We start from the raw sequence: 24,528 nt of genomic DNA, 5'->3' as shown, positions 1-24,528 counted from the left end.
CGGGGCCGCCGCCTGGCTCGGCCGCCGGGAAGCGCGTCCCCAGCCCCGCGCGGAGGGGTCCAGCGTCGTTAGGGTCCGTCGGCGGCAAGCGTGTGCCCGTGGGCTCCGGGCCTGGGTATCGGATGAGCAGAGCTTGCCTTGGTTTACTAGTTTGCGTTTAGAAGGGTAGCACGAGGGTAGCAAACTTTGTTGCCCCAAACAGAGGCACCGCGACTGCGCGCAGAGGCAGCGCAAAGCGAGCGGGGAACCCCAACGCTGTTCCCGGGCACAGCGGGCTCCTGGGGCCCCCCGCTACCTTGAGAACGGTTCTCTGAGTTTTCCTGCCAACTCTCTGTCCCCGCACTCCCTGCAGATGTCAATGTGGCTTTGCGCAAAATCGCCAACTTGCTCAAGCCAGACAAAGAGATCGTGCAGGACGGCGACCATATGATTATCCGCACGCTGAGCACTTTTAGGAACTACATCATGGACTTCCAGGTTGGGAAGGAGTTTGAGGAGGATCTGACGGGCATAGATGACCGCAAATGCATGGTGAGGATTCGCGTGCACCCGGTGTCCCCTGCCCAGGGTGCCTAACCAAGGCCTGCGTTAGTTGGGAGGGAGGGGGAGGGGGCGTGTTTTAAGAGACCGAGACCAGGATCTTCCCACTCCCAGCCCCCAAGGTAGGCAGCGCTGACTCATCAAGCACCCTGCTCCATCCCAGCCGGGTGGTAGTCATTATGAAGGCGGTGGTGTGTTGCGTCTCCACTGTGTCCAGGCACTCTGCCAGTTGCTTTATACACATGACTTCACCGAAGCTCACACAACTTTTGAGGAGATGTGGGTATGCCCATTTTAGAGGTGAAGAAAGTCTTAAAGAGGTGAAATAACATGTCTGGAATGACATAACTTGGGAGAGGCTAGGCTGGAATTCCAAGCAAGTCAGTCTCCTCTATTCTCCGGCTAACTGTGAGCTGGTGGAGGAAGAAGAGGGGAAAGGGAAGAAAGAAAGAAGAAACACAGGGAACCCCTTGGAAGTGTAACCTTCCTGTGTGACCTAGGTGAAGTCACTCTAAGAAGCAGGGGACCTTGATCTCTGCTGGAAGCCCTCTCACCTGTCTATTCTCACCCCAAAGCTGAGATCTGGCTGCTGGCTGTCCCCTGCCCACTCTGTCATGCATTGCCCTTTGAGCTTCCTTTGAACCTTGCAGCCAGCACCTACTCAGGAGGTCAGTGCCCCTGCAGCCCAGGCCAGAGGAAGTAGCTGTGGGGGAGGGGGAGGGCCATGAGCCTCCCTCCCCGAGTGTGGGAAGCTGGTGACCTGGAGAACCCAATTAGTGCTGCCACAGCAGATTCCGGAAGGTCAGCCCCAGGCCTCCATCAACATTGCTGGGTAGTCAGGGGACTCCTCGTCTCCCTTTCATAATTGTGGGTCCAGAGCTCATCCCCAAGAGCCACCTTGCTTATTGATGGGACCCTTGCCACCCTACCCCCATTTACCAAAGGTTTTTACCTGTACTGTGTCCGTCATTTTACACCACAGCCCAGTGGGGGAGGATTAGTGTATTAATCCATTTCTGTAGCTTAAAACAAAACACGTGGAACTGGGTGATTTGTAAGAAAACGAAATTTATTACAGTTTGTGATGCTGGGAATTCCAAAGTCCAGGGAATACATCTGGTGAGGGTCTTCTTGGTGGTGGCTTTACAGCAATGCAGGGGTTTCACATGGCAGAAAATGGCAGAGCAGAGAGAAAGAAAGTTCCTCATGCACTCTCCTTTTAAAACCCTCAGAACTGCACCCACTGTTCCAAGAATGGATCAATCCATCCATGAGGGTACAGCCCTCACAATTTAATCACTTCTGCAAGGCCCCATCTTTCCAGTACCACAGTAGCATTTCCCACCCTCTTAACACTGTCACAGTGGAGGTCAAGTTTTGGGGGGGACATTCATGCAATCCAAGGTAATTGCTAACCCCATATTATGCAGTGGCTGAGGCTCAGAGAGGGGAGGAGATGCAAGAGACGGTGGAGATGGGACTCAAGCCCTGGGCATTCTGATGAGGAGCCCACACTCCTGCTCCCTGCCAGGCTCCACTGCTGATGGCCTTGACAGCCGAGATTGGTTAGCGCTGTGGTTGAACAGTTGCCGGTGTGGAGGACCCCTCCCCCCACCTTGCTTGTTCATCCGCGGGCAGTCAGGATTGCAGTTTGAACGGTGGGGATGAAGGGGTGGTCAGCAGAGTGTCGCTGGAGGGGCCCCTAGTTAGAGAAAACACTACTGTTGTAGGGAAGTGTCAGGTTGTGCCTTTAATAAAAGTCTCAAGGTCTTTTAATCTTCCATATGGCTCACATGGGAAAAAAGATCTACAGACAGGGTCTTTCTCATCACTGGCCAAGACCTGCTCCCTGGCCCACTGCATGGAACTCTGCTCCCCAAGAATAATACCTGTCCCCAGCCCACTCTTGGGCCCCTCACAGCACACATCGAGTGTGTCAGTATTTTGGGTCACTGCAACTCTGGAATGTGCTGGCCTGTACTTGGCTAATTATCTTCACTCCCTCCCTCATCCACTAATGGGGAAACCTGTGCTGATCCCCAGCAATACTAGTGAGGGCCCATCAAGTCCTACTGTGTGCCAGGTACTGCTCACATTTTATACTAACTCAATTCTCCCAACACCCTTTTTAACCCAATTTTACAGATAAGAAAACTGAGGCAGGATTTCTTGCTGTGTGACGTTGGGGAGGTTCAGTAAGTGGCAAGAGAGGATTTGAGTCAACCACTGCACCGTACATGCTGCTTCCCCACACACCAGTCACCGCACCAGGCAGACTGCACAGCAAGTCATAGTCCCCCAGGTCCAGGAAATCACAGTCTTCGTGGTGGACACATACACACTAACGGTCACAACAGCCTGCTCAGGGATGACAAAGGGAAGCACGGGGTGGGGGTGGGGGATTCTGAGGGGACCCCAGAGGGATTTTGGGAGGAGGTGACTTCTGCACTTAGTTGTAAAAGTAAAGGGGGGTGGAAGGAAGGGTTTGGGACACAAAGAAAGGGTCAGTGGCTTTTCTCAACACGGCATCAGGTCCCTGGTAGGTGAGCAGACAAGGGAGCTCAGCAGCTGGACAAACTAGATGAAATTGGGCCAGAACTCATGGTTACCTCTGCTGCACCAGGACTCAGGGAGGCCCACTTCTAAGTAGACTGCCATGTTCTCACCTTGTCGATGTCTGTTGGGAGGTGGGACAGCCCCCCTGCTGTGTTCGGGCCTTCTCTCTGGGCTGCTCACTGCATGGTGTACAGCTTTGGACCCCACCGAAGAGCACGGCTGGGGATGGTGTAGGGTAATAGAATTATAGCCTGAGGCCCGTGAAGGAGGGGAGCCAGTTGCCAAGAGGCCACCCTGGCTGAGGTCTCTAAGGGCCCCCACAGGTCCCAGGCGAGGTGGTTGCCTGAGATCACTTTTACCACTGCCCATCAGCCCCACACGCTCAGCACCCACCAGCAAGGAACGGCGGCCTGGAGGAGTTTGTTCCCAGCACATTACAGGAGCCGATTCTCACCTGGGATCATTCCTTCATCTGTCCTGTTTGTTCCTCCCTGAGCTCTTCGAGCATTTCACGGTGTGGACTGTTTTTGTAGCCCCTGTGTCAGTGAGGTGAATCACACACGATTCCTGCTCTCGTGGAATTCAGTGTAGGGGGAGGTAGACCAAAGCAGCCAGTCACACTGCAGTGTGACAGTGTGCTGGTGGGGCAGAGAAGCACCCCTCCCTGGTCTGGGAGGTTGGGGAAGGTTGCCATAGGAAGTCAAGTCTGAGCTGTGGCTTGAAGGATAAACAGGAAGTAGCCAGGCAAACAGAGGGGGATGAGTGAAAGGCCAAGGCCAAGGGAGCAGCATTTGCACATGTTATTTCGGACCTTTCCCACACCAGGCCCTGGGCTTGGCGAGGCCTCCTGGATGCCCAGGCTGGTGGAGGAGACGGTCCAATCAGGCCGTTACAGCCCAGCGCATGATGGGGCACAGTGGACCAAGAGAGCAGAGCTGGGGGTGGGAGAGCAGCAGTCAGGGAAGGTCCCAGAGGGGGTGACAACTGAGCAGGACCCTGAAGGACAGATAAGAATTAGGGTAAATGTGGACAGAAGGATAAGAGCATTCCAGGCAGAGGGAAGCAAGTGCACAAAGTTCCACAGGTCAGAAAAAGCCTGGCTGGGCAGGGTCTCGGACGTGAGAGAGGTGAAGTCTGCACAGAGTGCAAAATGTGGCCAGGGATGGGACAGCCCCAAGGACCTGACAGGGAGCCCAGACGGGACCCTCACAGGCTTCGGGGAGCCCTTGCTGGCAGAGGCATTGCCCAGCCAGCATCCTTTCCCAAAGGGCCAGCGGCTTGCTGGCTCAGAGATCTCTGATCCTGCCTTTTTTCGTGGGAACTTTATCTGTATTCTAAGACAGCAGCCAGAGGGTGAAATCCAACCTGCACCTGTGTTTCACTTGGCCTGCACAGTGTTTGAAAAAATTCAGTCAATCGCCAATGATTGCCAAAGATCGTAAGATTTCATAGAAAAATCCGTATTTCTGGATGTTCTTACCAAAAAAAAAAAAATCGAGAGAGCTGAAAACAGTGGGTGACTGATCCTGTACCATGTGGACCCCTGGAATGCTGTCACAGTTCTCCCCTTTACATGGGACATTCTCTAGTTTACTCCCAGGTCCTCACCACACCCTGTTCCCTGAAGTCAAGGATCAAACGGCCATTTGTCATTGCACTGTGCATTCTTTTAGAGCAGTGGGACCTAAAGCAGAGCCAGCAGCAGCAGCAGCCCAGGGAACTTAGATATACAAATCTCTGCCACACCGCTGCCTACTGAGTCAGAAACCCTGGGGGTGGGGCAGACACTCTGTGTTTCAATAAGTCCTACAGGGGTTCTGAGGCAACTAAAGTTTGAGAACCTCTCCTTTGAAGTGAAGAGACATTTCTGTACCTGCATCTCTGTAGAAACTGGAAAAACTGTAAAATTAGGTGTAGAGGGCCATGGGCCACTGGTCGGTTTAGTGCACTGTCTGGCCCCTGTGACATGGCAATCTGTGCCCAGAACCACCTAAAGGGGCTCTGTGCTCTCTCCCCAAGCTGAGGGGTGGAGGGATGGAGATCTGTGTAGTCCTGGATCACTCAGCCCACATTTCCTGCCTGGTCTACTCAGATTTTACATGACCCACGAGCAGCGGGGGCTGTCATTCGGTGGAAATATGTAAAGGCTGGGCTTGGCTGCACAGGCGCGGGGCTTTTCTCCAGTGCTTCCTGTGCGCCTTCCTGCACTAAGACATAGCATCAGGCCCAGTGAGAAACCAGTATGATTTGTGGGCTTTGGCAGGGTGGGGGGGCCTGAAAAGGAAGGTGCTCCTCTACTTCAAACAGTGTTCCCTACTTCCAGACAAGGGAGTTCCTCAAAATGATTTGGTTCTGTCCCCAACTCCCCTCAGTGTGAGCAGCTTTTGCGGGAGAAACCTGAGCCTCTGCCAGGAGTCACAGCCGTGCACGCTGCTCTGCGTGGCAGTGGCAGAAGGGCCGTTTGTCCTCCCACCGTGGACATTGGGTCGGTTTTCCCAGAGGAGGCAGCTTTGTTCACGCAGAGGCCGGGCCGCCTCCACTGGCTGCAGCCTCCTCCCCTGCCTTGTGTCCAGCTCTGAACTCTGGATGACCCTCCACAGGGCCTGCTTTCCGCTTCCAGCTCTCCGCCCCCTCTCGCTTTCTTTGTTTTTATTATAAAAGGAAAAAGATTCAAGCAGCATAAGAGAAAGGACCCCTTCCCACTTGGCCCTATTCCCACTCCCCAGAGGTCATCACTGTTACCGTTTCTGGTGGATTTGTCCAGAAATCTTCCTGATAGATATAAACTATCTATCTATTAATGGGTCAGTTCTACCTAAAGCAGAAAGAAAGAAAGAGAGAGAAAAGAAGGAGATTATCCACCTCTCTGCACATACTTTTTGTTTTACTCAACGATATTTCTTAGGCATCTTTCCATATCAGCACTATCATGCATTTTCTGAATTCTTTTTTAACTATCTGTGTTTTCCTTCCTTTCCTCCCTGACTTCTTTCCTTACGTTCATTTATCTCTCCATCCATCCATCTCATTGTATGTGGTAATACATGAAATCCATCAAACCGCTGTTAGCATTTTGGTTTCAACTCTTGCCAACTTTCTAATCCTATCCCTGACTCATTAAAGAGATATTTTGTTGTTGTTGTTCTTATTTTAAAAAAATACCATGCCAGTGGTGAAATTAGCTCCCTGGGCTGCAGAGCTGAGAATGTCATTGGATTTGGGAGCCTTCTGAGAGCTGGCCCTGCCCAGATCAGACACCGGCCTTCAGCTGGTTCCTTTCCAGGATGGAAACACAAGGTCTCTTTCATGCCTAACTAAAGTTCTCTGACCTTTGAAATCAGAATCAGCAGCATGCTTTTGAGGATTACGAAAAGAAGAATTAGAGCAACCCAAATAAAATTCACAAAGTAGCTTTCAAAAATCACACTGGTTTATTGGGTTTTGATTTTTGTTAGGCAGGAACAAAGGAAAATAACACGTGCTGAATCTTTACTAGAGTGTCATGCCTGCACCGAGTGCCTTTAGTACTTTTTCTCCTTTGGTCCCCACAACAAATGCTATTCTATAAGTATCATTGTACCCATTTCTCAGAGGAGAATCTGAGACTCGGAGAGGAGAAATACTTTTTTAGCCCTGCTAAAAAGGTCACCTGCTAGCTGGTGGCCGAGGAAGGATTCTGACTAGTTTGTTTATAAAGCTCCCAACCATAAGGCTTCTCCCAGAGCTGTGTGGAGGGCCAGCCCTCAGTTCCTTATTGTGAGTCTCATCACAGTGTGGAGGTCAGTACGGGCAGCATGGACAAGGCCTAGGATGAGTAGAAGGAGAACTAGTCATAGAGTCAGAACATCTGGTTTTGACTTTTCCTCTACTACTTAGCTGACAGGGTGACTTCAGATGATTAGGCACCCTGCCTCTGTTTTCACATCTGCAGATTGGGCGTCATGATTGCTGCCTTCCTGTCTCACATGGCAAATTCAGAGGACCATTGAGATAGTAGAAGAGACAGGGTCTTGGAAAGCCACCCTACTATGTGCAGAACAGGGCCAGGGCCCCTTCTGACACCCCAGAGTAAGGGCCAAGGCATAATCACTTCTGATGAGCAAGTGTTTGTTGGGTGAGTTACAGCCGTTTGTTTCTCTGACCAACATTGATCCCCCACCCCCCACCCAGAGAAGCACCTCCTTATTTTGGTGGGAATTACCCCTACTTACCTTGTGGGTCCTGGTAGGGCTGCAAATCACAGTATACTGTCTCTCCTCTTGTGAGCACCTTCTGCTAGAATGATCAGTGTCCCAAGCCTTGTCACATGATTGTGCACCTGACCCAGGCTGGGCCAATCACATCCTTTCCTGGGACTTAATTTAGTGGCCCTGGGAGAGAGGTGAGTTCTATTCTCTTGAAAGTTGATAGGGCCGAGCCCGTGGCGCACTCAGGAGAGTGCGGCGCACTCAGGAGAGTGCGGCGCTTGGGAGCGCAGGAGCACTCCCGCCGCGGGTTCGGATCCTATATAGGGATGACCGGTGTGCTCACAGCGCTCACTGGCTGAGTGCGATGCGGCCGGTCTCAAAAAGGACAAAAAAAAAAGAAAGTTGATAAGCTGGTATGACATAAAATTGGAGCTCTCTGAGACCAGTCCCCTACCCCACCTTCTATAGCTGCATGGAGAAATCCAATACAAAGGAAAAATAAGATGAGGCCAGTACAGAAGGAGAGGAGAGAGAGAGAGAGAGAATGCAACACTGAGTGTTACTAGAGTTCCTTACACTGACACCCTTCCTAGGCTTTCTGTGTACTTTAACCCGTATATTCCCTTTCTTTCCTCTTAAACTATTTGAACTGGTTTCCTCTTATTTGGGTCTGAAAACATCCTAAGCCATTCGGACTCCAGAAATCATGGGTTAAGTAAGACCCACATAAGAAGTTATAGTAGTAGCTCTCAAACTTGAGTAGGCCCTACCCCAGAGCTTCTGATTCAGGTTTGGGGTGGGGCTCAAGAACTTGTTTTTCTAACAAGTTCCCAGATGATGCTGACGTTTTTGGTTCAAGGACCATGCTTTTGATAACTAATAAGAAAGAAAAACAAGGGAGAGGGCTGGCTCATGCCCAAGTTCCTGTGATGTTCTCATCATGATTCAGCATAATGAATCTGTGCTGGGGTTAAAGATGCCCAGTTCTGGGGCATGAAGGAGAGTGGAGGGGTGCAGCCCTGCTCCTGGGTGGAGGGTAGACTCCCTGTCCTATAGACACCAATCTTACAGCAGCCCGTGATGGTTTGCAAGTGAGGGTCTGAGTAAGTGATACCTATAGAGTATGCATGGACATCTGGACAAGCATGGGGAACAACAGAGCAATTAGAAGCTTTGGTTCTGGGACAGACCTGGATTTGAATCCTGGTTCCACTTTCCAGCTGTGTTACCTTGGCAAGGGCACTTTATCCCTCTGAGCCTCAGTGTCCTCATTTGTATAAAGGAGCCAGTGGTAGTGCCCACCTAATGGAATTGTTGTGAGAATTCACTGTGGTGATGAACGATTTTAGTTCTCCACTGCCATGTAACAAACCACTCTGAAACTTAGTGCCTTAACACAACAACAGTCATTTATTTTGTTCATGAATCTGAAGTTTGGGCAAAGCTCAGAGGGGATGGCTTGTCCCTACTACGTGCTTGTCAGCTGAGAGCTGGAGGATCATCTTTCCAGATAGCTAACTCACACACACTCTCTACTGCCTGCTTGGGCTTCCTCACAACATGGCAGCTAGGTTCCAAGAATGTGAATCTCAACAGAACAAGGCAAGACATTTTTATGAACTACCGAGCCTCTGAAGTCATACTCATATAGCAACAGGTCTGTCATACTCTGTTGGTCAAAGCAGTCATGAAGGCCCACCCATCTTCAAGGGGAGGAGACTTAGACTCCATGTCTCACTGGGGACATGGCAAGGTTTACAAGAGCACGTGGGGTGGCAGACACTTTAGAAAAGTTCAGTGTGCTGTATGCGTGCGAAGCTGTTACCACAGGGCCTGGCACACAGTGATGCTCAGTGGGGTTGGAACATGACTCTTTGGTTAACCTTTGGAGGCCTGTCAGGGTGGGGCTGTTTTCTTTCTGACTAATCCTGTGGGGATGGGAGAGGAGCAGCCTGGAGCCTGGCCTCTGCAGTTGGGGTGGGAGCTCCTCACCTCCCTGGGCCCGGCTTGGGAGGCTGGCCTGTGGGTTGGAAGGGGAAAGGGACAGTCCTGTGGGAAAGCCTAAAAGTGTTGGGGTTGCCCAGGGCTTCACCTCCAGCCCTGCACTCCCCTCCAAAGTCCCGTATAGACAGGTCTGATCAGTAGCTGAAACCACTCAGTGTGGTCTACCATCCCAGCCTGAGGACTTGTGGGCCCTCACAGTGAATCACACAGCCTGGAACCGGAAGATGTGGGTGGGCCAGGAAGTCCTCCAGGCATCCACCGACAGAGCCCCTTTCCTAGAAGGGAAACAGCATTGAGTGAATTTGCGCTTTTCTCAGGATAGCCCACCCCTGCGATAGTCTTCCTCTGGAAAGCAGCCCCTGCACCCTGGGTCTACTGCAGATATTTCACTTGGGCTCTGGGATTTGGAGTTGATTAAAAACTCCCCTGAGAGAAAGAACTGTGCCTGGTTCACAGTAGCCTCCTTCCTGGGAACCACTTTTGTAGCTGTCTTTGTTCTATAAATTGAGCTGTGCCACAGTGTGCACGCACACGCTCTCACACGCACACTCACACGCACACACCACCCTTGCCCTCCAAAGATGAACCCCAGGTATGTGTCACACTGTCTGAAATTTCACCACTAGAGTGCATGCATTTTGGTTAATCATCCAACGATTTTTCTAGGTGTTTTCTTTAGTATACAAACACCTTAGAGTCCTGGCTGCCTTTAATACAGGGATATTGATGAGTCCTTCCTTCTCTCCTTCTCTATTTCCTTTCTTTCTTCCTCCCTTCCTTCTTTCCTTCCTTCACCCCTATCTTCCTTCCCTCTTTCTTTCCTGACCTGAGGGTCCGAGGACAACACAGGAGTACTCTGGGGCGAGAACCCAGGCTCCAGAACCCACCTTTGCTGCCTTTCCTATGGAACTGGCCCTGCACTCAGAAAACAAAAAAAATTTTTTTAAATCCTGTCTGACAATGTGCGATGAGTCAGAAAATCGCCCTACTCTTTGACTCAGAGATCCCACTTATGGGATTATGTTCCAGGAAAATCATCCAAAAGAAACAAAAATCCATATCTATTTTGTACAAAGGTGTTTGTTTGTAGCTCTGTGATGATAATAATCCGTAACCCACATAGACATAACCATATCTGAGGGCCTGTATGTGGCGGGCCCTGCCCTAGCGCTTTCTGTATATCTACTTAACTCAACAACAGTCCTGGAGAGGAGGTGCCACTCCCACGTTACAGACAGGGACCAAAGGTCGTGCCCAGGCTCACACTACTGGTTAACTGTAGCCTTGGGATTTGACTAAAGATATCTCTGACTCCTGACTGTGCGTGCTTTATAGAACAGGCTGCCTCCTGCTAGTGTTCCTAAATGCCGAATAACTCTAGGTGATTAGAAAGACTGTGGCTTTTTAATTCCATGGACCACTATGTAGCCATGTAAATGATCGCTGTGAAGATAAATGAAAAGCATTTACGGGCAGTCAACGAGTTCCATAGATTCTACTTTTTAACATCTCTCTCCCTTCTCCCGGTCCCCACTGCTCTGAATCTCTCTTGCCTGTAATAATAATAACAATTAACATCTCTTGCACTTACTATGTGCTAGGCTCAGCGCTTGCCATGGATTGTTTCATTTAATTACTGTACTATCTTCACACGGATCTCCCTTCCGCCATCTGCAACACTTCAGTCCGTCCTTCACATTCTAAAAAGGGAACCAGATCACACTCCTCCCCAGCTCAGAGCCCCCAAGGGCTCTCACTGCTGCAGGTAAAGGCCAGACAGCACTCGTCTCTGCAGGATGTGGCCCCGCCTGCCCCCCAGCCCCATCCCACCATTTGCAGGTGCCCACGCGCACAGTCCTCTTTGCATCTATCTGCTCACTTCCCTAGGATAAGTCCCCTTGCCTCTTCCCCTAGGATGAAAATTACCCATTGGTCAAGACCCAGCCCAGGCTTAACTGCTTCGCTGGTACTGCCCTGATTTCCCGTCTCTCTTTTTCTACCGTCCTCTCCTTTTGCCCCATGGTGGTCCCTTTCTGTAGAAGCTACTCTTAGGGTCCCAGTGATGCTTTTTAATGTGTCTGAGATTCTAGACAACACGGACTCACACCTGCATATCTCCAGAGCACAGTGGGCTCCAGCGTGTTTGTTAAATGAGTATTAAGTGAAAATAGCAGAACCTCGAACAATATAAATGGCAATCATTGACTGTATTGCTGCGCAGTCTACCTGTCCTTTAATAATAGCTGATGTTGGGTATTTTTCCCATGTGCCAGGAATTCTTATAAGCACTTCCCATGCATTAATTCTCATGCATTAAACCTCACAATTCTATGAGTGCCAAAATACATCCGATATTACATATGAAGAAAATGAAACACAGAGCAGAGATGTTACTTGTCTGAGATCAAGTAACTGGTGGAGTTAGGATTTGATCCAGGCAATCTGACCCCAGATTGTTCCAGGAAGAGAAGTGACAATTGTTATTTTAAGGGTCAGAGCTCTGGATTAATTTCTCTGTGTGGCTTTTGAAGTCTAAAATGCAGCATCCCCCTATGAAGTAGCGGGGTTGTGAGCTATAATCAGCAGCTGTCAGGAGTGGAGTCTGGTTTGCATCCCATCCTTCCTAACTCGGAGGCCGCATTGCTGGTGAGAACCCCAGCTTCAAGGGCTGAAGGCAGCTGCTCCTGGCCCTCCTTTGTGCTCGTGCTGGGTGCACAGTCTGAACCCCTCCGAGGCAGGAGCCTGGAAGTCTGCCTGAGTCATATGTACCCGGTTCAGCTCTGGAGCTAGACCATCATCTGTGGAATCTCATCTTTGCCCCCTAGAAACTGGGTGGCCTCAGGCAAGTTATCTCATCTCTCTGTGCCTTTAACTGTCTGGGCAATGGGATGATTATAAAGTAGGGGACACCTACTTTACGGTGATGATTAGATGAACGGTGTGTGGAAAAACCTGCAGTGCAACTGCCCCCTCCGTATGAGCTGTTAGTATTCATCCTCTCACCCTATGATCTCCGGCCTCCAAAAGGCAAATTCTGGGGTGGTGACATGTGTGAAGGGACACCTGGCCATCCAGAGAAGAGCGAGCAGGGTTACAAGAGCAGAGGCTGGCCTGAAAGGGCATGTGCCTCCCCACACCCACAGAGAACAGGGGGAGGGGGGCTACTGCTTACCGAGTATCGCATGTGTCCTGCACTGCGAGGGCCCTGTCACGCCTTGCCTCTGTGCAGGGCTCACCAGCCCCATTTTGCAGATGAGGAAATGGAGACTCAGAGGTGGAGTGGATTGCTCAGGGTCACCCAGCTGGAAAGAAATGGGATGGATTGGAGTAAGGCCTGCCTCTGTCCAAGGCTGTCATTATGTCCCTTCTGAATGCCCAGCTTGGGAAGGTGAGCCACTGACCTATTGCTAGGCCAGACCCATGGCAGCAAAATGTTCATGTGGGAACAATGGGCAGGCCATGGGCTCATAGTCAGGCAGAAGGGGGTTTAAACCATGGCTCAGGGTTTAAGAGTCAGGGGACCCTTCCTGACTCTGTGGCTCTGGGCATGGTGCCTGAACACTCTGAGCCTGAGAGAGTCAGGGCCAAGTCATGCCAATGGCTAATTCACTTCTATAAGGCTGATCTGTGCAACAATAAGCAGCCATATGGCCTGAGATATTTTGTCTTACACACACAAAAAAAGAAAAGGGGTGTTTATTACCTGAAAAATTATACGTACTCCTAGAATGTTTTCTGCCATTCATTCATTCAACAAATGGCAATGCACATTTTCTCTGCCCCAGATTCTAAGGTGGGGACTGGTACACTGCAGTGAATAAAATGATCCCAGACTCGAAGGAGCTCTCGGTCAAGACATCCTGACCTGCCCCTTCTTGCCTGCATCCCAATCTAGCACCTCTTATCTTCTGGGAGCTGTTTATTTCTGTTTGCCTTAAAAGATAGAAAATAGAGGCCAGATGCTTCCATGGAGGGGCAAGGCCTCCAGTGCCCCTTTGAGCACTCTCTGGCAGGACTTCCCATCCCTTATTTCTATAGCCCCACCCCCACCCTGAGCTGGAGGAACTGATAACAGGCTGATTGAGTCCTTGCACTGGCCAAGGTAGCAGAGCCAACTCTGCCTGCCAGACAAGCAAGTATCTGGATTTGCCATGGCACCAGGTTTGACCAGCTGGAGCCGTGAAGACATGAAATGAGGAAGAAGAGAGGCTGTGAGCCATCTCCCCAGTAAATTCTGGGGTTGGAGCTACAGGGTCAGGCCTCACAGGGAGGCTCATGCCAAAAGGGTCCAGCGGACAAAGCCTATTTGGAAGCCTCCCTCATGCAGTCCCCAGCTGCCCAACTTCCCTGCGTCTGCCCATGCTGTTCCCTTTGCCTGGGGTTCCCGTTCCTTTTCTTCCTCTTCCTGTTTAACCTGACTCCCGTGGGGTTTTCTGGCGTCAGTTCCAGCATTTCTTCTAGCCTTACCTCCTCCTTCAGAAAGCCTGCCTTGATGGGCCTTTGCCCCCACCTCAGAGGCTTATGAGGCGTCATCCCACATCCATAACCTCCGGCACCTCTGTTTACCCAGCACTTACCTTTCTGCTGGTGGTCTCTCTCTGACAGTCAGTGAGCCTGTGAAAGCAGGGTCCTCACCTTCCCACCCTCTCTCCAGCACCACGGCTGGTGTGCAGGAGGTGTGGATCCATGACTGTCGCGAGCTGTTGCCCTGCACAGAACCGTGCTCACTGAAGGGTCAGCAGTAGCCAAGACCACAGGCTCGAGAGTCAAATCTCACCTCCCACTTCATGGCTGGTGACCTTCAGGCCTCAGTCTCCACATGTGTAAAATGGGGAGAAGTATACCTGCTCCAGGAGGTTTGTAAGGAATCAACAGACATGACAGACAGTTTGCTTAATACCCTACCCGGCACATGTGAGTACTCAATGCATGTTGTTATGGTGATGGTGACAGTGACAATGACAGTAATGCTACCACTTCCACCAGAAAGCTTTCCCTGACCCCGAGGCTGGATTGGGTGCTATCACCCACCCAGCACAGAACACAGTGGTGTCACTGCTAGTTGACATGTCCACCTTCCCTCCAGGCTGAGTCGCTCCATGGCAGCGCTTGGTGCAGCCCAGCATTAGGGCCTCCCTGGGTGTTAGGCCCCTGGAATTAAAGAGCGTGCTCCCACAGGGCCCTGTGACCTTCTCCAGCCCTGTTTCTCCCCCCACCCCTGCCCCCCGTGGGGCCTTGAGCACAGAGTTTGAAGTGATTCTAAGCACTTTATAGAATGTCTAAGGAAAAAAAAAGGTAACACATCAGGATTATCAGTCATAACCTTTTCTCACTTTGCTTGTTCTAAGAATCGTGTTCTCGGGCCGGCCCGGTGGCGCACTGCTATAGTGCGCCGCTTGGGAAGCGCGGCGGCGCTCCCACCGAGGGTTCGGATCCCACATACAGACCGGTTCCCGCTCACTGGCTGAGCGAGGGGCGGGCGCAGCACCGAGGGTTGCGATCCCGTTGCCGGTCCCGGTCCGGTACGGGTGCGACACTGAGGGTTGCAGTCCGTTGCCAGACACGAAAAAAGACAAAAAAAAAAAAAAGAATCGTGTTCTCATTTGCTGTTAGCGTCTCACACTGCTGGAATTGCGCTCTTTCATGCCCGCAGAGGCCGTGGTGTGGCTTTACTGGTTCATAGTGGTTGCTTTTAACAGCTTTTATGTCTCTAATTACTTGTTCACATTTTCAGGGCTTATTAATTTAATTTTAATCTACTTTAGAGTGAAATTGGCTTTTCCCCTTGAATATGCTGATTTTAGATCTTTGCCAGCCCCCCAGCGATGGCCCAGGAGAAGACCCACCCCTGCCCACTCGCCTGCCTTGGCCTCTCGGGCAGCTTGTGGCCTTCTCAGCCAGAGAGACCTGGGTGCACGTCATGGCTCCACCCTGAGCCCTAGAGGATGGGCTGGTTCTTTCCATATGCCTAATCATTATCAACTCTAAGGCCAGAAGATTAAGTGAAACATTGTGGAAAGTTCCCAGCACAGTACCTGGCCCTTGGCAGGTTCTGCTAACTTCCCTGCCTTCCCACCTGAGTGCTTATTTAACACAAGCACCAGAGGCTGAAAACCTTCTAATTGCCCCAGCAATATGCTTGTCCTCAAATGGAAAAGCACACTTTAAAATCAAATTTGGAGGAAAGGCCAATTGCATCTTTTAGCAATTCACATTATGTATAAGAAGTATCTATGCACTGTTTGAGCTTTAAATTTTACCCTCATATCTAAAGAGCATGGGTCTGGGGGCTGGCCAGTTAGCTCACTTGGTTAGAATGTGGTGCTGATAAAACCAAGGTTAAAGGTTTGGATCCCATACCAGCCAGCCTCCAAAACAAACAAAAACAAAATTAAACAAAACAAATCTTTCATGAAGAGCATGGGTTTTGGAGGCAGTCTTGGGTCAGTGCTGGCTCTCGCCTTTGCAGGCAGTGTCATCGTGGGCAAGGACTCACCTCTTACAACCTGTGGAACCACAGACAGCAAATTCAGTCTAGCCCCCAGAGGTGGGTCCATAAGCAGAGGGACTGCTCAGGCTGTGAGGAAAGGTATGGCGGGACATGAGTGGTTGATCGTCCCCAGCTCTTTACAGTGCGTGTTTGGGGCATATGGAAGTGTCAACAAATGTCACAACTTTCTTGACAGCCAAGTTGAGTCCCAGCATTTGTAGGTTATGCCAGGTCACTACCAAGAGATGGTTCCATTCAGTGGGAATTGTCTGTCACTTCCAGTACTAGTCACCTGAATGGGGCAAGTGGGCCTCACGACATCCCTGGACATGCCCACTCAGGCTGCCGGGGGAAGCCAGGCTTTCTGTGTCATGGGTCCCATGCAGCAGCTCCGGCGAGGTTTCTGAGTGGTCACAGGAGCTGGATAATGGCTTTTGAAGTGACAGTACCTTGTCAGAGTGGTGCAAAGCGGCCTTTATTCATCCGTTAGTGCACGTCTCTCTGGGAACGCTGCTGACAAGGCCAAAGTGATGGGGGCTATTATTGTTTTTTAATAAAAAAAAAGTTAGACCAGCTTTGCTTTACAACCAGCTTCCCTGGGTTCCAGCCCATTTGTAGATTTTCAGGTGGTCTCGGGTTAAAATTACTGCTGAAGAGGTGAGTTAAAGGTGGCCATCCCTCCCCCTCGTCCTTGGATTTATCTGAACTTCGTTTCTAAGGTGGGGTCCCAGAGCCCATGGTAGGGGTCGGGGCGGCAGCACTGCCTGTCCCTTGGGCTTGTGCCCATGCCCACCCCACCCTGACAGGCATCTGCCTTCTCTGTGTGACTCGAAAAGCATCAGGAACTCCTCCTGCCTGAAATTCTCCCATTAGACCCTGGTTAATTGGATTAATCTGGGAAACTGGATTGAATGACCTCTTAAAGACCCTTTCAGATCCGGCACTCAGGTACGGCTGAGTCGCTGTCTCAGACTGTTCACTGCTCCTGATCTAGCCAGCGTGGCTGGCTGCTGACTTCAGAGGGAGGCCACAGAAGAAGTGCTTGGGTCCTGGGGAAGGCTGATAATCAGAAGTTACATTTTGTGTCACAAAAGAATGATGTACCATTACTTGTTACCAATTCCCCTTTCCACATTACTTATGTCCTTTTTCTTCTGATTTGTTTTTAAGTGATTGCCATCCTCTCTTTTTCCTCACCCCTTTTTCTCTTCTTAGGACAAATCTGATCCTCTGGGAAGGGCTGGTTTATTCCCCAAGATCAAAAGCTTAAACAGAAAAATCCAGTCCCACCAAAAGTGAATGTGGAGTAGAAACAGGAGAACTAGATCACACCGCTGGGCCATCACAGCTGTCAGTGGGAGTCTCCAAATGGATGTTCTGCTGAACCAATAAGTAAAATTTAGGGGAAGCAAGAGTCCCAGTACTCAGCAGGCAGCCTCCGTGAGGTCTCCTCTGGGATCCAGGTCTCCTGGAAGGAGAAGGAGCTTCCAAAAACTTTAGCCATGATGAATAGCATGTTCATCACTGCCTCACAAATCTCCAGCTCTTTAAAAAAAAAAAAAGAAAAAGACTTCAGTTATTGTCCACCTTTGACAAGCAAACCCCATCCTTATCTAAGCTCTGGGCATCATGGTTACCATTACCTGGAGCCTCCTATATGCCAGCCCCATGCATTTTATGTATATTTTCTCTAATACTCAGAACAACCTGGTAAAGTAGGTGTTTTCTTTATCCAGTGCCATCGAACAAACCACCCCAAAACTTAATAGCTTAAAACAACAACCGTGTATTCTCATGACTGTGGGTAAGTGGGCAGTTCAGCTCGCCGTGGTGTGTCCCGCTGCACGCTGGGGTGTGGTGCCTCAGCTCTCCTCCACGTGGCCTCTCTTGCTCCCGTCCTCCAGGCCTTCTCCACGTGGCCTTTCTCTCCAGCAGAATAGCCAAGACTGCCTTCAAGCATGGCAGCTGTGTTTCCAGAGGGGAGGCTTCAAGAGGACACACCTAGGCGTACAAGTGCTTACGAAGGCACTGCTTACACTGTGCTTGCTAGTGTCCACTGGCCAAAGCCATCCAGCGTGGGAGGGGGCTTCACAAGGACATGAATATCATGGGATTTGTTGGGGGCCACCACTGGGACAGTCTGCCACAGTAGGTGTATTGCCTCTTTTGCAGCTTAGGACACTGAGGCTCAGAGAGGTTAATCCAGTTGCCCAAAGTCATTCCACATAGCCAGGAGCAGAGGCCCCCGCTCTGTCTGATGCCAAGGAACATGTTCTTTGCCACCAGTACTAGGTCAACCTGATACAGGTCTAGGGTAGGGGGGGGCAGGGACAGGAGCCCAGTGTAAATGGCCCTGAACTTCCAGGCCTCTTTCACCTGCAGGACAGCCCAAGAGATTTCCTGGCCCTTCTGGTGTATGCCCTTCCTGATGGTTCCACCCAGCAGATCAGACCCGTGGCTGTGTGAGGCCACAGACAGCAAAGGGAAGTACTGAAAGCATGCTCCAAGCCGCGATCCAAGTTTTTCAGTCTGGTGTTGTGGCCCCACCTACCCCCGCCCCTAACAGTCTTGTCCCTTCCTCTCCTTTACTCCAGGACAGCTTCTACAGCACTGGCTTGCTTGGCGTTTCCCCCTCACCGCCCCCCACCATGCGTTCTTAGCCACTCTGCCTGGAATGCCCTCCCACTTTTTAAAACCCTCTGAGAAGAAGGAGCCCACCTGTGGCCACCCCAGCCCCGGTTCTTCTCCCAATCACAGCATTCACTACATCAGGCCGTGACCTCCTGAGCACTTCTCTGTCTGCACTTCTCTGTGGTGATCTCTTAAGACCCCTCTCTGACTCACAGCACCCACACCCAGCAGTGGAGGACTGAACTGAAGGGTGTTCCTCCAGAGGGCTGCTCAGAGTCTCAGCACAATGCCCGTGTTTTTCTGCAGCTCCCATGATGTTAGCAGGCATCTGCTGGGTGCCCTGCCTTGCACTGGAAACAGGCAGCACCAGGTCATGCAAGGCCCATGTTCCAGCCCAAATTCTTTCCCTTGTTAGCTGGGTAACACTGAGAAAGTCACAAAACCTCTCTGAGGTCAGCCACCCCTCTGTATCCAGTACAGACAAGAATAATCTTCTCTGTCCACCTCGCCCAGGATCAGAGTCAACAGGAGCTTGGGGTTGAGAAAGGGCTTCCTTGGAAACTGACAGAATATTCATTTGACAGGGGTCCTTCCCTTTAAGAGGTCTGATTTGTAGGGCTCTAGGAAAGGCTTCTTTCTACCCAAATGGTTTTCTATTCCCTGTACCCCTCAATCTATCATGATGCCTGAAATTCTTCCATTTGTTATTCTTTTGGGTGAAGTATCATTTATATCCAGATGGCCCCTTTTAAAAGATGCCAACTGATCTAAAAGGGTGACATGATAGTCCAGAATCAAAAGCCTGCTTAACCATTAATAAACATCTCTTTCATGGTCATTCTCTGACACTGGTGTTGAAAGGTAAGAGGCATGAGCTTGCTGGAGACCAGGTTGGCGATACTTATCAAAAGCTTTGAAAATATGCACACTCTTTGATGCCACAATTCCTCCCCTGGCAATTTATTCTAAGAAAACAATGTGGTCAAATCTGTGTATACACTCAAGTCTTACTTATAGCAGCACAGAATTATAAATAATCTAAATGCTCAAGAATAAGTCATCAGCTAAGTAACAATAGGTATATACAATGAATACTGCCAGGGCCAGCTTCACGGGCCGCAGGCCGATGCCCTCAGGGGCCTCATGCTCGGAAGGTCCCCTCACTTGGCTTAATGCTTCGTTGTCACTATCTTAAAATTCTTAATCATTTTTGAACAAGAGGCCCCTCGTTTTCATTTTGTGCTGAGCCCTGCAAATTATGTAGCCATTTCCCAAGTATTATATAACAATTAAAATAATGCTTATGGAGAATATTTGTTGAAGTGGGAAATTGCTTCTATTAAATGAAAAAACAAGGATACAAAACCATAAATAATGCAATCCTAATTTTTTAAAACCAGAAATTGTGTGTGTGTGTGTGTGTGTGTATTGATAGGAAAAAAGACTGGACAAAAACACATCAAATGTTAGAACAATTTATCTTTGAAGAAGACTGCATATGTTCTGTTTATTACTATTCTCTTCTTTGAGCATTTTTTCTGTTTTCCAATACAGAGGGTGTGAGTATGCTCATTGACTAGTATTTTTGGAAGAGGCGAAAGTGTGTATGTTATAGCTGTGAATAAGTGAGTCTTCCGTGTGTCTCTGATTGAGGAGATCAGTTGATGAAGAAACAGAGTGTTCTTATGAGCAGCTGGAGGGTGAGGACTGATTTCTTGGTCCCCACTTCCTTTCACAGGCCTGACATGGGTGAAGCACCCAGTGAGTGGGCATCTTATCTTATTTGTGGCATGAGCGCGTTAATAGTCTTCACCCATGACACGTCTTATCAGACACTAACCACATTGTGTTCTCACTTGGAGGATGGACCTTCTCCCTGGCTTGGGGCTGGACACGTGCTCTGAGTGAATCCCTGGGCCAGGGATCGGAGCCACCCCCCAAATCCTGTTGTGCCCCATCTCCCTCTGGGAACAGGCTCCAGCAGCAGAGGTCAGACTTAACTCCTGTGAAAGCTGACAGGACACACCTGGCCCCACCTGCCTCCCCTGTGCACGTCTCACTGCAGGCTTCACCCCGACAGCAGAGGGCAGTAGGGATCAGCACGCAGGGGGTCTGGGGGAGGGGGAGGTGCTCCTGTAAGGAGTGGCCCCACTTACTCCACGTCCATTTCCCAGATTTCTCCTTCTCTCCCAAATTCTTGTCAGGCTGTTGCTGAGTGTCCTGACTCAGCGGAGCATGGCTAGGAACACAAGAGCCTTAGCTCTCCAAAGCCAGGGTCTCTTATGTCAGATAGGAACATAGGGGCCCATAGAGGGGATGGACTCGCTCGGAGCCACACAGTGACCATACAGTGGGGAGGCAGGGCTCAAAATGTGGGACTGCCCCATATGGAAAAGCTATTCAAAAGGAGGTAGGCAGCCACAAGTGTGAGAGATGCCCACTGCTCCTGTGTGCCCAGCTCTTTGACACAGGACCCCACCTAGACCATGCACCAGTGGCTATGCTGGGGAGACAGGACAGTCTTGCCTCTGAATTCCAACACTTTTTTGAGCCCTGTGTTTCTGGGTGGGCCCTTGCTGCTCCAACCAGACTGTGAGATCTCCCAAGGACACGGGCTGGGCCTCTTCCTCCTGTCTGTCTTCTCTTCAGCATGCCCAGCACCTGGCAAGGCACACAGTGCTTGGGGAGGATGTGATAGCTCCAGGTGGGAGCTGGAGGGTGGGGTGTATCAGCAGTGCTCACCTGTGCTCCTCCAAGCCCAGACAGGTTGGTGGATCTTCCTCCTCTTTCCCCGTAGTTCCCAGGTGCCCACCTGATGAGCTCCAGAGCAAGCTTTGTGCCATCCCATCTCTGTGCCTTCCTCTCGTGACGGCCTGCCCCTCTCTCCCAGCACCCTTTTTCCTCTCCTCCAGGGCCCAGCATAGTGCCTCCTCCCCTTCTGCCTATAACTCGGGTGACACTGGGCACTTTAAGAAGCAGTGCAGAACAGTGGGGAGGGGGACCTCATAGCCCCACAGATCTGTGACCTGACCAGGCTCATCACTGAGCACCTGGGTGAGCTTGGCAAGTGCCTTGACCTGATCTGTAAGGAACCTGATCTGTAAACGGAGATGCTAACCTATGCTCCAAGTGGACAGTCATGAGGATTTGGAGACAGCACAGGGAGTGCCTGGTAGAGCAGGCAGGCCACTAGCAGCTACATTTGTACATGTAGTTGGTTATTTATATCCAAGGTCTTTCTGTCCATGAAAGGAAGAGCTCTCTGAGGGCAAGGGTGGGGTCTTTTGGTGTCTCAGGAACTAGCAAAGGCTGATACAGTGAATGAATGTTTGAAATGTCTGGGGAAGGGCACAGTACTCTGAGAAGTCTGCTTTTTCCAGCAAGAGGCAGAAAAACATCCCTCACCACCCACTCCCAGTCTGTGCTCAGCCCTTAGATGCCCCTCCTCCCCCCAGCCCCATTCTCAGCCCTCACAATGACCAGCCCCACCCCAGTGACTTTCTCCTTTCTAATTACCCTTTTAAGTGAAATATATGAAGGAATCCATAAATTTTAAAACTGACTTACACACTTAAATAAGAGCACGTGGCGGACAGGGAGTGTTAGGCTGAAAATTGTATATAATGAAATTGACATGAGCACATCCTAAATTATCAAGGTTGAAGGCTGCTCCCTCCCCCGGCCCCCGGGGGCTGCTCACTTAGGACTGACAACTGTGCTTCTTGCTTGGCAGACCACAGTGAGCTGGGACGGGGACAAGCTCCAGTGTGTGCAGAAGGGTGAGAAGGAGGGGCGCGGCTGGACCCAGTGGATCGAAGGGGACGAGCTGCACCTGGTAGGTTTCTGGGCCAGACCAGGCTGTGCCCCCAGAGGCCCTGGTTAAGGCTGAGGTCTGGATGGAACAAGGCACCATGGCCGGGCCTTGAACTTGATCTGAAGCTTCTCTTCCAAGGGCCTGGAGGAGGTGCTCAAGTGACTTTAAAAGACCAAGCAGTGTGTTGTTAAGATCTAGGCTGACCCAGTCAGAAGGAGGAGGTGAGGAGGAACCTCTACCAAACATCAGCCATGAGCTAAATAAGCCCTTTTGCATTCCATATCTTTCTCTTCCCTCAAAATACGAATATGGCTTGTATTTTGGAGATGAGGACATAGGGGTTCTGAAATGTTAGATTACATGCCCAAACTGCTCATCAAGTGAGTAGCAGAACCAGCATTTGCTTCCTAATGAGGTATATGTTCACCATGCTGAGTTGCAGAAGCCAGAGCCCAGGAGAATTCTCTAAGCTTAGAGTGGGGCTCAGGGAAGGGCCCCATTCACCCTGTCCTCCAGCCTGGGACCTCAGGTCAAAGCCACTTCCACTCTGTCACTGTCTAGGAAAAGCACACACAGATCCAGAGCAGAGGCCTTAGCCCCTGAGAGCTAACGTAACATGTGTCCTCTGAGGGGAGACCTCCTATCATTCCTGTCCTTCCTTGGCACTCCCTAATGACCTTCCTTCCTCGGGATGAGACTGGTCCAGGTGACTGGGTTCTGACCCCAGGCAACTCACCGGGTGCCCTTGGATAGGTCCCTTCCTTTCCTCAGCCTCATCTGCAAAATGCCATCCTACCACATAGGGGTTGTGTGAAGATCTCCTCTGGTCTGCAAGAGCTTTGAGAAGTGAGCACAGAGGAGAGGCATGAGGCCATTGTTTCTGGAGGCAGCTTAGCCTAATGCAGCGAGTCTAGGCTCTGAGCCTGAGCCTGAGCCTGAGCCAGTCTCCTCTGTACACATCTATCTCCTCAACCACAGAGCAAAGAGGGCAGATCAAGTGATCTCCATTGGCACTTGTGGCTCTATGCCAGAGGTTGCAAACTGGGGGCCATCAGCCTGTTTTATTTGGCTCTCAAAAGGCTTCAAACTTCTTCAGCCAACCATTTAAAAATTAGAAGATGTCACATAAACATTCAGATATCCAGTCTCTTTCAAAAAATAACTTGGAAGACGTGGCAGTACTGCTGTCATTGCCCCCTGGCCACAGTCAGCAGAAGCTGAGCAGGACCTGGCCTTGTGGGCAGGGCAGGGGCCGTCTTGGCTGCATTTCAGAACTGCCTGGGAGGCTTTTAATACGAGCATTCCAGTGCTTCACTCACGTGCTACTGATGTAACTGGGTTAGTGTGGGACCCAGGCATGTTTCAAATTCCCCAGGTAAGTCCAACGTGCAGCTGAAGCTTAAACCTGCTACGCTACTTTGCAACCCTGGTCTGTGGTGCCCAGTTGAGCCTTTGGAGGGTGAGCCATGTGTCTGAGCCAATATCTTTCAAGCCTGGGTATGGACTCTGTCCCAGGCTCAGTCCTGAGCTCTTTAAGCCTTTTAGCCCCTCGAGGGTGGTAGGGGGAGGGGAGGTATCAGGGTCCTATTGGTCAGCTCCAAGCCACGTCTGTTCCTCCAGCCAGGTCATCTGTAGGGTGCGGCAGAGACTGATCTCCACTATCCAGTGCAACAGACTTTCCAGATAATTGGTTTGTTAAACCAACTTTTGGGGGAAAATAGCAGCCACTGAGTATTTTCATTGTCCCTGCCCCTAGATGCACTGAGCCCCAAGTGTGTGTGACTTTGCTCTGGCCAACAACCAGCATCTGCTTTTGTTTCAGGAGATGAGAGTGCAGGGTGTGGTCTGCAAGCAAGTATTCAAGAAGGTGCACTGATGTCCAGGCAGACGACCTTGGTCTCAAGGAATGAGTGGTGTGGACATGTGGGCCAGCATCATCGTCTTGGCATGGCATGGGGCAGAAATGACAGCCATTCCCAGGCACCTGTTAGCAGACTCTGTCTCTTGGCTTTGTCTCTTCCTCTTCTTAAAATGAAGCCATATCAATAAAAGTGATCTCTGTTCAAGACATTTTTCTGGGGGGGACGTTTCATACCCACTGTGTCCACTTTTTCTCTGTGGCTTCTGAGGCCACCCCTGGGCAGAAGGAAGAAATTCGATCACACATCTGCAGATTTAGTCCTGAGAACCTGTGCATGTCTTACTCAGGGGCACAGCTTTGGGTCTGGGGTGTGCGTGGCCTGACATCAATCATCTGTGTATTAAGTACCTACCGTGTTGTGTGTCTAACTGGGGCCAAAGTGTAG

The 24,528-nt window shown here is 50.6% G+C and overlaps 1 protein-coding gene across 1 annotated transcript in view; it reads left to right on the top strand.

Annotated features, from left to right (window-relative positions):
- RBP1 (retinol binding protein 1, cellular) overlaps positions 1 to 24,292 on the top strand; it is a 25,451-nt gene extending 1,159 nt beyond the window's left edge. The window contains 3 exon segments of the mRNA XM_008589492.1: positions 302 to 531; positions 22,142 to 22,243; positions 24,045 to 24,292. Of these exon segments, the coding sequence (XP_008587714.1) occupies positions 302 to 531; positions 22,142 to 22,243; positions 24,045 to 24,098 (386 nt within the window). The 3' untranslated portion in view covers positions 24,099 to 24,292.
- The last annotated feature ends 236 nt before the right edge of the window (positions 24,293 to 24,528 follow it).

This window comes from Galeopterus variegatus, unplaced genomic scaffold, assembly GCF_000696425.1.
Source record: "Galeopterus variegatus unplaced genomic scaffold, G_variegatus-3.0.2 Scaffold5478, whole genome shotgun sequence".
Taxonomy (NCBI): Eukaryota; Metazoa; Chordata; class Mammalia; order Dermoptera; family Cynocephalidae; genus Galeopterus; species Galeopterus variegatus.
This window is presented reverse-complemented; position numbering and strand designations above follow the sequence as displayed.